The following is a 17,039-nucleotide window of genomic DNA, read 5'->3' on the forward strand; positions in this document are numbered from 1 at the left end:
CTTGCACGCCCTTCTCGAGGCCCTTTTGTATAGGCCGCTACTGTCAAGAAATGTCCCATCCCCCAGATATATAAGGGAGGTCGTAACTGTAAATTATTCACTCGTATGTGAGTATGTGGTTTTTTTATGGTGATTAGATTTGTTTGGATGATGCTGATCCCTGTTCTTACGTTAAGCTTTTTCAGGAATGAACAATGCTTTTATGTAATTAAGTTTTATTGTTGAATGTATATTTTCCTTTATACATATTGTAAGGCATGAAGCTGAAACAATTAAGTTAAATAAACATGACACACTTACTTTGTGTGGAACACTTATAATAGAGCATCCACAATAGCAGGGATGGAAGGACATAGTGAAGCTGGAGATTTGCCTTGCCTCTGTTACGTGAGCAAGAGTATAGTTTGGGATATTACCCATCACATAGCTAAAAGTTGGAATGCTTTCAACGAAAGACCAGTGAAGCACTATGGTGGGAAAGCTCTGTGCAGTTAGACAAGGATCTCTGTGTCCTTGCTCCTCCAAGGACACGTGTTATACAACAGTTGAGCAAATCTACACAACTCTTTAAGGTGAACTGCAAGCGACGATCCAGAATACGACACACCATGGATGGGAATGCTCAAATTTACTACCCAAAGAAACAGGTTATTTCACATTTGCAGTAATCATGGGGACAGTGCTCTCACTCAAGGCCAGAGCGTTGTGTGTTGCAAATCAGGTTGCGTTCGAGGCCTAGAATGGAAGTGAGTGTAACCTCATGTCAGATCTTAAGCAGTGCAGGCAATCTTAACTGGTAAAGTCAATGTGCAATGAGCAGTCAATGTGCTTTGCGTGAAGGAGTATGGAAAAAAATAATCAAAATCCAGCTTAATGGAAAAAGCAGACTTTTACTTTCACTATTGGCCGTTTGTGGTCATTGTGTTGTATATTCCACCCTTGAGGAGGCTTCGATAGAATTTGGTTTTCACTATGGCTAAGCTTTCTGCTCTGAAGGGTACATTAGATAAAACGAAACTTGTTCGATTTGTACGTTTGCATTAATAATTGTTATTGTAAAATGAGATGTCATTCAACCAACAGCAACTGAAACTGTCTACACAGACTTTTGGAGCAGGCGTTTATATCTGCTTCAATTCTACTGCGTTGTGTGAGTAACCAAACCTAAACTCCTTTTAAACATGAAGTAACTTGCAGTACCAAGTCTTTGTCTGAATACACGTTTGCAGTTCACATTCTGTGCGCTTCATATAATGTGCTTCAATTATAAATCAGGGCAATCAACTTTTAGGACTAGCTAGGGCTAATAGGGTATCACTTGACATTTATATTCGATTATAAATGAACTGCAGAAGAGAAACACATTTAGAGCACTAATAGGTAGGATACATCTTAAACAATAAAAAACAGTATAGAAGTTCCTTTGAATATTTCCTAATTATTTAAACTGCGGTACAAAGAAAGCTCTCAAACAAATGCCATGCTCACTTTTGCTGGGGTCCCGTAAGAATCCAGTAGATCCTCTTCAGCCACTTCTACTTCTATGCTAAAGGTGTAATTTAAGGAAAACAAACATCAGAGCACATCGTTTTAAAGTTTTCCTATAACATAACACCTTAACTGTAGAATACAGTTAGTTACAAGGTGGACATTTATTCTTGACACAGATTGAAGCTGAAGGCTGCATCTGCCCGGATGTCCACAAGACTGAAAATTTATATAAAAACTGCAGCACATTTCAATTTGTTTTTGTGCCCTTTTCAAGAAGGAACAGCGAATAAATCAGAATATTTTCTTAGAAAGCAACAGTGGGGAAACACATTAAGGGCCTTATTAAGATTTCGACAGACGGAAAAGCCCGTTCTCAGAAATCCCGACAGGGTGGTTGCCGCCATTGTGGCTGCCTCCCTGCTAGGTCCATCACATGCTTCCCGCTGGGTCAGCGGGTGGAAACCTCAGTTTCTGCCTGACAGCCCAGCGGGAAACGGCCTACAGAATTGTCTCCGGCTCATAATCGAGCTGACTGCAATGCTGTAGGCTGCAGGGTGCATCAGTACCCTCGCAGTGTTCACTCTCTGCAGAGCAGAGAGTGAACATTGCAAGGGTGCTGGCCAGGGGCGTCCCTGCACTGCCCATGTGAAGTGCATGGGCCCCCCGGGCCCCTTGCACCCGTTCTCTACCAGCCTTTTCATGGTGGTGCTACTGCCATGAAATCAGTGGCTGAGAACGAAGTCATAATCCCCAGGGCAGCACTGCCCTATCAGATTAGGATCACCAGGACGACTAATCCTGGTGGTCCGACTGCAGTGCAACCGCCGAAGTTGTAATGTGGGGCTCGGAACGCCGCTTCGACCACCACCGCGCACCTGGCAGTCATGAAACTGGCAGACTCGTAATCAGGCCCCAAGGGACTGTGATAAGCAACGCCCAGCCTTTTCTCTGGTCTCTTGCATTCCTTTACATTTCCTCACAACTACGACACAAAAGCAAGATTTCTTAATACAGATAAAACTTCCCAAAGCACACGCAGGAGGAACAACTAACAGTGCAGCACTTAAACAGTTGAGGGTTGGTTTCTGCTGCGGACAACACGTGGCACAGTTACTCATGATATCAGAAACAGAAATTTATAGGGGCCTGGTCGTTGCTGTTCTGATATCGAACACCACTAAACAGAACATCACAGAGTGCACTCAGTCATAACCATATCTGAATTTATAACAAAACTAGAGTTTTGGGGAAAATGCTAAATGGGCATGAAACACGAGGGTGCCATTTCTAAATAAAGAAAGGAAATGCTGATAGAGTGCAGCTTTTCAGCACACAGCAGCGCTCCAACAAATACACAACCAACATGGAGTTTGTCAACTGAAAACATGGCAACAGTTTGAGGAGGATACAGTTCCTGGATAGAGTGGACGTCTCGGGTCCCAGAATGCTGTTCTCGCTTCACCATCTTCTGGCGGGCCTTGGCTGCTTTCTTGTTGAGCACCTGTGGAGTCGAAAAAACAGGTTTATCAGTAGCCTCTCAGCAAGGAGCAACATATCTCAACAGTCCCTGTATCTCTCCGAGGCACGTGCTACTAGCAAGCGTAATTACATAAGGAGACAAATGCTACAGACAGAATCCTTCTTGCTGTCCCCTCATGTCAGCAAAAGAGGTAGGGATTACGTATTGCTAGTGAGAAGGGTTACTTCCCTGGAGCAGCATGCTTTCATACATAAAGTGAAATGGCCATCTTATCCAGAAGAAAAGAAAACATCCAACACAAACTGTGGAGGCGGCATTCCTTGTAAACAGAGCAACTCATCTTTAAACTTCTCTCTCTCTCCCTAGTTTACAGTAGGGGTGGGTGAAATGCATAGTTTCACTTTGCCGAATTCCGCAGAATTACACAAAACCTCCACGAGATTCCGCAGAGTTCCACAAACAGGTGGAAATCAGCATATCATGCTGCCCTTGCCGATTATTAGCACTGGGAGCTAGTTATGCGCCGTAAAAAACAGCATCGATGGCACCACTCAGTGCACCTGAGGGTGCTGCTGCGTGAGTTGATTTTACTGCTGCTCAGGGTGATTTTCTACTCGAGAGGCAGCTTTCTCAAGGTGAATGGTTGTGACAGCAGGCACCGTTTGCGGTGAGAAAATCTTGCTTGGTGCCCTTATGGCAGCTGAAAATAGATCTAGGGGATGGCAATTCTAGCTCGCCAACTTACTGTTGGCGAGGCGCCCATGAGAACAAACTCCTTCACATGGTGGTTGGTGGAATTTGGCCAGAACTCTGCATTACAAGTGTAACGAGGAGGTGCCAAAGTTCCTCCAGCTCCACCAGCTGAGCGGAATTTATCATCCACTGCTCGTTCACAGTACACCACCGCAAACTGACGTTTTGTGGCAATTTCCAGTTGGGGTGTGGAGCCAAACAACAGAGACAGCAATTGGCAACTGTAAGCTCAAAGTTAGCAAAAGTATATCATATATGGTGGAGACTGCCTTATAACCTAGTGGAAACTGGGCTCAAAACTATACTGTAGCACAATGAATTGGGTCCCTGCAAAGTCCCAAAGCATGGGATCAGCTAGTGGTATTCACCTAGAGCTGAAAAATGACAAACACCCTTTACCATTCAAGGCACAATAGTACAGCTTTAGACAGCAAAATTTAATCCAAACCAACCCGCAATAAATGAAAGCATCTCCTGACAAGGGCTTCGCTCTCACTAGAGCTCATTGGAGAAGCACAATTTCTGAAGAATGCCTAGTGTAAGTCTAAAAAATGCCATTTTGGACTTAGAATGCTGCATAAATTATCAAACAATAGAAGCAGCAAACCCTGGGCAGTTACTAAATTTTAGGTGGAAAGCCACTCCTTTATATGGAGGACACTACAACAACCACTGGCACTCTAAATCTACTCAACCTCAAATATCTGTTCTTCTAGCAAAGTTTTTAAGCAGATGATTACAACAGTGTTATCCACACTGAGCTACTGTCCGGACACAAAGGAGCACCCAGTGTAAGTCCAAATAGCCCACTTCTGGCCTAAAGTGAGGCATTAATGCAGCACTCTAAGCTTGAAATGGTATGGTTTGCGGGGTGTTTTGCTTTACTTCAGACTGAAAGGAAATTAAATCAAAGGAACGCAGCACTCTTAGTCTGAATAATGAATTTATTAAGGCACTTCTCAGGTTTCATAAATGAAAAGAATAACGGGAACTTTTATTTCAAATGCAGCAACACACGTTCAGTTCTCAAAATATTCACAGCAGCAGGATAAGAGACAAAAACAAAGAAAAGGTACTACTTCAACAATGAAACATAATATACATATGGTGACTACGTATTCATGCAAGTACACTGCAAAGCTAAAAATAAGAATTAAAAATACATCATCATAGGGCTTGACTCCGACATCATTCCATGTCAGCAAATTCCACATTGTGAAACCCTGGACAACTGAAACAAGAGGAAGACCGACTGCAATGGGATTTATTTTCTTGGCAATGTGTCCATTACCAGAGGAGTTCCATCTTCTCCCAGTTGTCAAGCTTCCCCATCTTATATACGTTAAACAAATGTAAGAGGAAGGTTCTAGAAACCCCTCTCCCATCAAGTAAGTTGTTGTTCAAACTCTGGCCGTACCAGGTTAGTGTTGATACAACACGATAGAGATTGGCCAGATCCCAAGGTGTACTTCCAAGACCGAGCTGTACCCTGCTCTACAACAAACATTCTGAGCCTGGTACATCTTTATCTCTTTTACTCCCCCATGTTATGTTCCCGTCCTTGGTGAGAAAAAGCCAACACACGTTAACAAGCAGTGCGCTGAAAAATACCTGCACCACCAATGTGACGGCGTTTGAAGCGAAGCTAAACACAAAATAGAGTCAGTGGTTAAATACAGATAGCATTACAGGGGGTGCGTGTGGAAGAGAGCCAAAGAGATCGATATTCATATATACACATCATTTTAAATTCAAAATAATTTAATGTATTTACATTATTTCTTATGGAGTGTTATTTTAATTTCCTGCCTTCATCGTTTTCTATGGGAGTGTATTGGAATACCTTACTACTGTTTTAAAGGTGCAGTTTGCGAATAGCAATGGGCCGACTCTTTTGGGTGGGTGTTTATATTTGCATGTCCCTCCTTAAACCCCTCTTTATCCCTTCTTAAGTCCCTCCTTAACCCTTCCTTACCTCCTCTCATTTAGTAGTGGTAGTCCTTATTTAGTGTCAGGAATCGCCAAAGTGCCTCCTGCGTTATCTGTTGGCATCCCCAGGGATTAGAGTTAAATCATATCTCTGCTCTTGGTTAAACCTTCATGTTTCTAAGTAAACAATGTGCTGTGTTACACAATTGGTTTTATCAATGCTTGTTTTTTTACCAATGCTTGTTTGCTAATGTGAGCAGGTGTAGACATGTGCTTCTAATTGGATGTGGTGTAGACATGTGCATCTAATTGGGTGTGGTGACTTGTCCACATGTGGAAACTCAACTGCTTTCCTGATTGGCTATAAATAGCAGAGTGAAGCATGCCTCCCTGCTTGGCTTAGTTTTGCTTCCTGATCTCAGCATCTGATTTGGCAGTCCAGCCCTGCTGTCATCCTCGTATTCAGGACCTTTGAGGCAATTCTTTCTTCGTTCCTGTACCAGCTGGCACCAGGCATTCCTCCAGCACTACGGAAAAGGCTGTAGCTAAGTGACTAGTATTCTCCAGGGAGTTTGTTCTTTGAGCGCTGCGCTTTCCTAGAACATCTGGTGTATTTCAGACCTCGTATTTTGGCAGAGTGCTTATCTTGAAGAGACAAATGCATTTCTGAACATTTAACATTATTATTGTAGTTACTTACCTAAATGCGCTTCAGGAAATCTGTTTGAGCTCAAGTAATACAAAAAGTGACAGTGCAATTTTAAAAGAGCATTTACCTGACTTTTCTTTCTCTAATAGCATAACTCTTGGATTTAAATTGTGTCCTTCATGCCTGCGCTTCAGGTTTGAGGAATTTGCTTTTTGAAGGGGTTTTCACACACAGAGTGGAACCAAACCAAACTGTGCCACCCTAACTGTTTGAATCCTGTGTGGACATTTGTATTTCCTGGATTGTTTTTGTTCCTTTTAGTTTAACCCTATGCATGCAGGAAAGTTATATGTGATATAATTAATGCCCTTGTTTGTCTTTCTTGTGCATGATAAGTGCAACCACAGTTCTAACTGTAGTATGCAACAGTGAATCTCTGTGAAGCCAGCCCTAGTGTTGCAGTACTTATTGTTATGGTACTCAGTTTGGGTTTTCGGTAATGCAGTGTTAGTAATTGTGCCAACAGTTATTATTATCCAAGAAAAGTGCTGGAGCATCCCAGTGTTCTTCTACCGCTCCTGTGCCCATATCTGTAGGAAAGTACCATCTTGCCTGGCATGTTACCCCCATATTTCACTGTATATATGTTGTTTTAGTCTATGTGTCACTGGGACCCTGCCAGGCAGGGCCCCAGTGCTCATAAGTATGTGCCCTGTATGTGTTCCCTGGGTGATGCCTAACTGTCTCACTGAGGCTCTGCTAACCAGAACCTCAGTGGTTATGCTCTCTCTGCTTTCCAAATTTGTCACTAACAGGCTAGTAACTAATTTTACCAATTCACATTGGCATACTGGTACACCCATATAATTCCCTAGTATATGGTACTGAGGTACCCAGGGTATTGGGGTTCCAGGAGATCTCTATGGGCTGCAGCATTTCTTTTGCCACCCATAGGGAGATCTGACAATTCTTACACAGGCCTGCCAGTGCAGCCTGAGTGAAATAACGTCCACGTTATTTCACAGCCATTTACCACTGCACTTAAGTAACTTATAAGTCACCTATATGTCTAACCTTCACCTAGTGAAGGTTGGGTGCAAAGTTACTTAGTGTGTGGGCACCCTGGCACTAGCCAAGGTGCCCCCACATCGTTCAGGGGAAATTCCCCGGACTTTTGTGAGTGCGGGGACACCATTACACGCGTGCACTGTACATAGGTCACTACATATGTACATCGTCACAATGGTAACTCCGAACATGGCCATGTAACATGTCTAAGATCATGGAATTGTCACCCCAATGCAATTCTGGCATTGGAGGGACAATTCTATGATCCCCCGGGTTTCTAGCACAGAACCCGGGTACTGCCAAACTGCCTTTCCGGGGTCTCCACTGCAGCTGCTGCTGCCAACCCCTCAGACAGGTTTCTGCCCTCCTGGGGTCCAGGCAGCCCTGGCCCAGGAAGGCAGAACAAAGGACTTCCTCTGAGAGAGGGTGTAACACCCTCTCCCTTTGGAAATAGGTGTGAGGGCTGGGGAGGAGTAGCCTCCCCCAGCCTCTGGAAATGCATTGATGGGCACAGATGGTGCCCATCTCTGCATAAGCCAGTCTACACCGGTTCAGGGATTCCCCAGCCCTGCTCTGGCGCGAAACTGGACAAAGGAAAGGGGAGTGACCACTCCCCTGACCTGCACCTCCCAGGGAATGTGCCCAGAGCTCCTCCAGTGTGTCCCAGACCTCTGCCATCTTGGAAACAGAGGTGTTTGTGGCACACTGGACTGCTCTGAGTGGCCAGTGCCAGCAGGTGACGTCAGAGGCTCCTTCTGATAGGCTCTTACCTCTCTTGGTAGCCAATCCTCCTTCCTAGGTAGCCAAACCTCCTTTTCTGGCTATTTAGGGTCTCTGCTTTGAGGATCTCACGAGATAACGAATGCAAGAGCTCATCCGAGTTCCTCTGCATCTCCCTCTTCACCTTCTGCCAAAGGATCGACCGCTGACTGATCAGGACGCCTGCAAAACCGCAACAAAGTAGCAAGACGACTACTAGCAACCTTCTATCGCTTCATCCTGCCGGCTTTCTCGACTGTTTCCAGGTGGTGCATGCTCTGGGGGTAGCCTGCCTCCTCTCTGCACCCCCAACCGCAGGCAACAAAAGACTGCATCACCGGTCCTCTGGGTCCCCTCTCAGCACGACGAGCGTGGTCCCTGGAACTCAGCAACTCTGTCCAAGTGACTCCCACAGTCCAGTGACTCTTCAGTCCAAGGACCAGGATATCGCCCCTTAGAGGAGGAGACAGAGGGGGTGCTCAGCAAATAAGAGAGCCCCCAAAAAATCAGGCAGCACCCGCAGAAGTACCAGAACAGGCACTTAGAAGACCTGAGGACAGCGGTCGACTCAGAGTCACAAAGGAGGGTCCCACGACGTCGGAGTCCAACTCAGCAAGTTGGGCAATGCAGGACGGAGTGATGGGAACCTAGGCTAGGCTGTGCACCAAGGAAGTCCTGGAAACAAGCACAAAAGCCGAAGCAGCTGCAATTCATGCAGTAAACAGGTTTTCAGACTGGTGTGGGGATGCAAGGACTTACCTCCACCAAATTTGGACAGAAGGGCCACTGGACTGTGGGGAACACTTGGACCCAGCTCCTGTGTTCCAGGGACCATGCTCATCAGGATGTGAGGGGACCCAGCGGACCGGTGATGCAGAAGTTTGGTGCCTGCATTGGCAGGGGGAAGATTCCGTCGACCCACAGGAGATTTCTTCTTGGCTTCCAGTGCAGGGTGAAGGCAGACAGCGCTCAGAGAATGCACCACCAGGAAACAGTTGAGAAAGCCGTCAGGATGAGGCGCTACAATGTTGCTGGTAGTCGTCTTGCTACTTTGTTGCAGATTTGCAGGCGTCCTGGAGCAGTCATCGGTCGATCTTTGGCAGAAGTCGAAGAGGGAAGTGCAGAGGAATTCTGGTGAGCTCTTTCATTCGTTATCTGAGGAATACCTCAGAGGAGAGACCCTAAATAGCCAGAAAAGGAGGTTTGGCTACTGAGAAAGGAGGCTTGGCTACTGAAAGAGGAAAGCACCTATCAGGAGGGGTCTCTGATGACACCTGCTGGCACTGGCCACTTAGAGCTGTCCATTGTGCCCCAGTCCCTCTGAATCCAAGATGCCAGAGGTCTGGGACACACTGGAGGAGCTCTGGGCACCTCCCCTGGGAGATGCTGGTCAGGGGAGTGGCCACTCCCCTTTCCTTTGTCCAGTTTTGCGCCAGAGCAGGGCTGGGGGATCCCTGAACCGGTATAGACTGGCTTATGAAGAGATGGGCACCATCTGTGCCCATCAAAGCATTTCCAGAGGCTGGGGGAGGCTACTCCTCTCCAGCCCTTCACACCGATTTCCAAAGGGAGAGGGTGTAACACCATCTCTCAGAGGAAATCCCTTGTTCTGCCTTCCTGGGACCAGGCTGCCCAGGCCCCAGGGGGGCAGAAACCTGTCTGAGGGGTTGGCAGCAGCTGCAGTGGAGACCACGGAAAGGCAGTTTGGCAGTACCCGGGTTCTGTGCTAGAGACCCGGGGATGCATGGAATTGTCCCCCCAATACCAGGAGGGTATTGGGGTGACAATTCCATGATCCTAGACATGTTACATGGCCATGTTCGGAGTTACCATTGTGACGCTACATACAGGTAGTGACATATGTGTAGTGCACGCATGTAATGGTGTCCCCGCAGTCACAAAGTCCAGGGAATTTGCCCTGAACAATGTGGGTGCACCTTGGCTAGTGCCACGGTGCCCACACACTAAGTAACTTGGCACCTAACCTTCAACAAGTGAGGGTTAGACATATAGGTGACTTATAAGTTACTTATGTGCAGTGAAAATGGCTGTGAAATAACGTGGACGTTATTTCACTCAGGGTGCAGTGGCAGTCCTGTGTAAGAATTGCCTGAGCTTCCTATGGGTGGCAAAAGAAATGCTGCAGCCCATAGGGATCTCCTGGAACCCCATATGCAAGGGAATTATAAGGGTGTTCCAGTGTGTCAATGAGAATTGGTAAAATTAGTCACTAGCCTGCAGTGACAATTTTAAAAAGCAGAGAGAGCATTAACACTGAGGTTCTGGTTAGCAGAGCCTCAGTGATACAGTTAGGCACCACAGAGTGAACACATACAGGGCATACATTATGAGCAATGGGGTCCTGCCTAGCAGGATCCCAGTGATACGTGGGCAAAAACAAACATACATACAGTGAAAATGTGGGTAACATGCCAGGCAAGATGGTACTTTCCCACAACCCCCCAACCCCCAACGAAGGACAATAAGGCTAACCTTGCCCAGATGAGTCTTCATTGTCTAAGTGGAAATATCTGGAGAGTCCATCTGAATTGGAGTGGCTACTCCCAGGTCTATGTTCCACTGTATATAGTCCATTCCCTGTAGGGATATGGACCACCTCAACAATTTAGGGTTTTCACCTTTCATTTGTTTTAGCCAAAGTAGAGGTTTGTGGTCTGTCTGAACCATAAAGTGAGTACCAAACAGATATGGTCTCAACTTTTTCAGTGCCCAGACCACAGCAAAGGCCTCCCTCTCTATGGCAGACCAACGCTTTTCTCTAGGGGTCAACCTCCTGCTGATAAAAGCAGCAGGTTGATCCTGGCCCTCAGTATTCAGCTGTGATGGCACTGCCCCAACCTCTAATTCAGAAGCATCAGTCTGGACTATGAATTTCTTGGAGTAGCAAGGACTTTTTAAAACAGGTGCAGAGCACATGGCCTGTTTGAGCTCCTAGAAAGCTTTTTGGCAGCTAGCTGTCCACAATACCTTATTAGGCATCTTCTTGCTAGTGAGATCATTAAGATGGGCTGCTATGGAGCCATGATTCTTGATGAATATTCTATAGTACCCTGTGATGCCTAAAAAGGCTCTCACCTGGGTTTGAGTTGTAGGGGGAGCCCAGTCCATGATAGTCTGGATCTTCCCCTGTAGTGGTGCAATCTGTTCCCCACCTACCAGGCGGCCTAGGTAAACCACTTCCCCCTGCCCTATCTGGCACTTTGAGGCCTTGATATTGAGGCCTGCCTTTTGCAGGGCCTCCAAAACTTTCCATAGGTGGACCAGGTGATCATCCCAGGTTGAGCTAAAGACCGCAATATCATCTAGATATGCTGCTCTAAAAGCTTCTAACCCTTGCAGGACTGTATTCACCAACCTTTGAAAAGTGGCAGGTGCATTTTTCAAACCAAAGGGCATCACTGTGAATTGGTAGTGCCCTCCAATGGTTGAAAATGGAGTCTTGGGTTTAGCATTCTCTGATAACCTAATCTGCCAATTTCCTGCAGTTAGATCAAAAGTGCTTAGATACTTGGCAGAAGCCAGTGTATCTATGAGCTCATCTGCCCTGGGTATAGGGTGAGCATCTGTCTTGGTTACTTGGTTGAGCCCTCTATAATCAACACAAAACCTCATCTCTCTCTTTCCATCTTTGGTGTGAGGTTTTGGGACAAGCACAACTGGGCTAGACCAGGGGCTTCCTGAAGGCTCAATCACCCCTAAGTCCAACATTTTCTGTACCTCTTGTTTAATGCATTCCCTGACATGGTCAGGCTGCCTATACATTTTACATTTGACAGGCAAGCTGTCTCCAGTATTAATTGTATGTTCACACCAAGAAGCGGTACCTGGTATAAGTGAAAAGAGTTCAGAAAACTGGCTTAAGAGATTGTCTTACTGCTGAATAGAAAGACAACTGTATCAATCTGCTAAGTCACTCCCTCCACTAAGCCATCAGCTTCAGTGGTGGAGAAGAGATCAGGGAGAGGGTCACTCTCTTATTCCTGTCCCTCATCTGTTGCCATAAGCAGGGTGAGATCAGCCCTGTCATAGTAGGTGTGAGAAAGAGGCCTCTTTCTAGCCTTGTTACCCCCACTTTTGGCCTGTTTGTGAGTATATGTCAGGGCGTTTCCACTGTATCACTGGGATCCTGCTAGCCAGGTCCCAGTGCTCATATTGAATACCCTATGTTGTCAGTATGTTTGTTATGTGTCACTGGGACCTTGCTAGCCAGGACCCTAGTCCTCATAAGTATGTGGCCTATATGTGTTCCCTGTGTGATGCCTAACTGTCTCACTGAGGCTCTGCTAACCAGAACCTCAGTGGTTGTGCTCTCTCTTTGCTTCCAAATTTGTCACTAACAGGCTAGTGACTAAATTTACCAATTCACATTGGCATACTGGTACACCCATATAATTCCCTAGTATATGGTACTGAGGTACCCAGGGTATTGGGGTTCCAGGAGATCCCTTTGGGCTGCAGCATTTATGTTGCCACCCAAAATTGCTCTGCCAATTCTTGCACAGGCCTGCCAATGCAGCCTGAGTGAAATAACGTCCACGTTATTTCACAGCCATTTACCACTACCTTAAGTAACTTATAAGTCACCTATATGTCTAACCTTCACCTGGTGAAGGTTGGGTGCAAAGTTATTTAGTGTGTAGGCACCCTGGCACTAGCCAAGGTGCCCCCACATCGTTCAGGGCAAATTCCCCAGACTTTGTGAGTGCGGGACACCATGACACGCACACACTGTACATAGGTCACTACCTATGTACTGCGTCACAATGGTAACTCCGAACATGGCCATGTAACATGTCTAAGATCATGGAATTGTCACCCCAATGCCAATTCCATGGTCTCTAGCACAGAACCCGGGTACTGCCAATCTGCCTTTCCAGGGTCTCCACTGCAGTTGCGGCTGCTGCCAACCCCTCAGACAGGTTTCTGCCCTCCTGCGGTCCAGGCAGCCCTGGCCCAGGAGCGCAGAACAAAGGATTTCCTCTGAGAGAGGGTGTAACCCTCTGCATCTCCCTCTTCACCTTCTGCCAAAGGATTGACCGCTGACTGCTCAGGACGCCTGCAAAACAGCAACAAAGTAGCAAAGACGACTACTGCAACCTTGTATCGCTTCATCCTGCCGGCTTTCTCGCCTGTTTCCTGGTGGTGCATGCTCTGGGGGTAGCCTGCTTCCTTCTTGCACCAGGAGCTCCGAATAAATCTCCAGTGGGTCGACGGAATCTTCCCCCTGCAACCGCAGGCAACAAAAGACTGCATCACTGGTCCTCTGGGTCCCCTCTCAGCACAACGAGCGTGATCCCTGGAACTCAGCAACTCTGTCCAAGTGACTCCCACAGTCGAGTGACTCTTCAGTCCAAGTTTGGTGGAGGTAAGTCCTTGCCTCCCCACGCTAGACTGCATTGCTTGGTACCGCGTGATTTGCAGCTGCTCCGGCTCCTGTGCACTCTTCCAGGATTTCCTTTGTGCACAGCCAAGCCTGGGTCCCGACACTCTAACCTGCAGTGCACAACCTTCTGAGTTGTCCTCCAGCGTCGTGGAACTCCCTTTTGTGACTTCGCATGGACTCCGGTTTACTCTTCTTCCAAGTGCCTGTTCAGGTACTTCTGCGGGTGCTGCCTGCTTCTGTGGGGGCTCCCCGACTTGCTGGGCGCCCCCTCTGTCTCCTCCTCCAAGTGACGACATCCTGGTCCTTCCTGGGCCACAGCAGCATCCAAAAACCCTAACCGCAACCCTTGCAGATAGCAAGGCTTGTTTGCGGTCTTCCTGCGTGGGAACACCTCTGCAAGCTTCATCATGACGTGGGACATCCGTCTTCCAAAGGAGAAGTCCCTAGCTCTCTTCTTTCTTGCAGAACTCCAAGCTTCTTCCATCCGGTGGCAGCTTCCTTGCACCCTCAGCTGGCATTTCCTGGGCTCCTGCCCACTCTCGACACTGTCGCGACTATTGGACTTGGTCCCCTTGTCTTACAGGTACTCCGGTCCGGAAATCCACTGTTGTTGCACTGCTGGTGTTTGTTTTTCCTGCAGAATCCCCCTATCACGACTTCTGTGCTCTCTGGGGTTTGTAGGTGCACTTAACACCTACCTTACAGGGTCTTGGGGTGGGCTATTTTTCTAACCCTCACCGTTTTCTTACAGTCCCAGCGACCCTCTACAAGCTCACATAAGTTTGGGGTCCATTTGTGGTTCGCATTCCACTTTTGGAGTATATGGTTTGTGTTGTCCCTATACCTATGTGCACCTATTGCAATCTACTGTAACTTTACATTGCTTGCATTACTTCCTTTTGCTATTATCTGCATAATTTTGGATTCAAGCTAGCCTGGCTGATGAGGGGTGAAACCCCGAAACCGGTCCCAGGATGCTTGTTTCCAGTCCAGGGAAGACCTGGCCTAGCAGTTCGGGTTGGACTGTTCCCATGGGGAACAGGGTCAAGACTGATTTGCATATGTCTGGGTCCAAACTGGAATGGCATGTGCAGCAAAAAAACGATGGATTTAGGCCCAGATCACTGTACTGGGGTGAATGTTTGACAATGTTCAGCATTCCGTCCATCACTTGTTGTTTTTACTAGTTCGATTAGTCATCATTATACCTGTATCCTGAAATTGAACCCAGTTATAATCTCTTTTAAATTAAGTAAATACGAACAAGATTGAAATTATTTTCCTAGGATCACACAGGTTAAAGGAAGTAACTTGGATTAGACAGTAGGTCACATCTGTGTTCCAAGTAAGCCACTAGAGCATACTGCCTTCTAAAAAGAAGCGTAGTGGCATACAGGAACAAACACTGGCAAAGACAACTAGTTTAATGTGACAATGCATGCAAACATACACATGCAGAAATTATGTTTTCATGAAAAGGTGCATTATAGTGAGACTAATTGACTTTGCCAATGCTTGGCAGTGGACTTTGTGCTCTGGTATCAGTTGTGACAGTACCGGTAGTGGTGGCTGTATCAATGGTGGTACTTGTGGCACTGTGGTAGTACTAGAGGAGTGTCCTATTAGTGGAGGCATTTTATACTGGTGGTGGTGGTATTGGTATTGTGGTACTATTGCTACAGTATTGCAGTTGTGGTAATTGTAGTAGTGGTGTTTGGTATGTGTGGTAGGATTGTTGTGTTTAGCAAAATTGCATTATCTGTATGAGGTTCCTAGTAGTTTCACATTTATGTGGATTGATTTAGCTGATATTCGGACTATAAGCGATGTCATACTGCCACTCAGTGCCACAGGGCATGTGCTCTTTCCCTATAACATACAACACAAAATTAGTTACACCAAGCTACTTTATCTTATGAGTGCATCCATTTCTTCGGAGGTTTTCCCAAGATCAAATTTCTGTAGAACTGGGAAAATTCCAATAACTTGTTTTTTCATTAAATGATTTTCTCTGAACTCCTCTTAAACGGCTATAGCAGGAGATTATAGCAAAAAGAGCAGAGGATGGACGGAATGCTGAACAAATCAAATATTCACCCCAGCCACAGATTTGTGTTTAATCCATTGTTTTTTTTCCTCACCATGCCACCCCAGTTTGGACCCAGCCATATGCAAATCAGTCTTGACCCTGGTCCCCATGGGAACAGTCTAGCCCGAACTGCCAGGACCTCCCCGGACTAGAAACAAGCATCCTGGGACAGGTTTTGGGGTATCACCCCTCATCAGCCACGCTAGCTTGAATCCAGTGGCACAGTGAGTATGGGACCCATGTCTTGGCATACCCTTCCCACCTAGGGCGACAAAAGAAAAGATGATGGATGGAATGCTGAACAAATCAAACATTCACCCCCAGTCACAGATCTGGGTTTAGTCCATCATTTTTTGCTCACCACGCCACCCCAGTTTGGACCCAGCAATATGCAAATCAATCTTGACCCTACTCCCATGGGAACAATCTAGCCCAAACTGCCAGGCTTTTCCTTGACCAGAAACAAGAATCCTGCGATCGGTTTCGGGGTATCACCCCTCATCATCAAGGCTAGCTTGTATCCAGTGGCACAGTGGGTACGGGACTCACATTGTTTTTTGCATAATAGGAGATTATGTCAAATCCCGCTTTAGGCATCAATGGAGCGCCAATGTCTAGACGTATTTAACACACAAGAGTTCACAAATGAATGCAAACGTACAAGCTACATTTAAAATTATCTACTAGTTCTGTATTCGTCACCACAAAGGCAGGAGAGCAACATAAGAACAAAGTCCTAAACTTTGCCTCAGATATTACTAATACGATCTTTGGGATGACTGGGGGTAGGCTTCGAGTTTCAATGTTTTCTACATAATTAAATTATATTGTTGCAAAGCTGATCATGACATCCAAAGTGACATGGGTTTAACAACAGTTTTTCATGTAGCAATTCCACATTAAAAACAGATCATTTTACTTCCGTTTTAAATTTTCGGAAAAATGAAAAAGAAATTGAAATGTTCTCTTCATCACCAGCACACCAGTTCCAAGCTTGGAATAGAAACTCCTAACAGTTTATACTCCCGACATACTCAGATGGACATGGAAGGTAAGCACCACTTGCTCAATCCAGATTCCATCCCTTCTTTTGTATTCATGAAATAAAAAAAACTGGAAACCTCAGAAAAACACTATCATTTTTATATTTACACTACATATAATCCCCGCTTCAGATACAAAGTGAACCTACAGCTTCTCCTTCCCAGGTCAAAGCCAGTCTGTCAACCGTCTGTGGATGTGAGCCTCCCCCACTGTCCTGCGTATTGCAATGTTCCATGCACTAAGTGGACTTCTCACTCTAAATGTATTTCTAGATTGAACACTGCTTCCTACAAATGAAATCATATTTTCAAACATTGAAAAGGTTCCTAACTCTTCATCTTGTCCAAGCTGAAAACACCAGATTTTTAGTCAG

General features: G+C 46.1%; 1 protein-coding gene across 1 annotated transcript in view; it reads right to left on the bottom strand.

The window, feature by feature from the left end:
- Positions 1-17,039, bottom strand: part of POLA2 (DNA polymerase alpha 2, accessory subunit) — a 346,083-nt gene that overhangs the window by 256,287 nt on the left and 72,757 nt on the right. The window contains exons 3-4 of the mRNA XM_069208070.1: positions 2,901-2,992; positions 1,489-1,546 (exon numbers count right to left, since the gene is read on the bottom strand). Coding sequence (XP_069064171.1) covers positions 1,489-1,546; positions 2,901-2,992 — 150 coding nt within the window. The remainder of the gene's footprint in view (positions 1-1,488; positions 1,547-2,900; positions 2,993-17,039) is intronic.

Source organism: Pleurodeles waltl, chromosome 9, assembly GCF_031143425.1.
Source record: "Pleurodeles waltl isolate 20211129_DDA chromosome 9, aPleWal1.hap1.20221129, whole genome shotgun sequence".
NCBI classification, from domain to species: Eukaryota; Metazoa; Chordata; class Amphibia; order Caudata; family Salamandridae; genus Pleurodeles; species Pleurodeles waltl.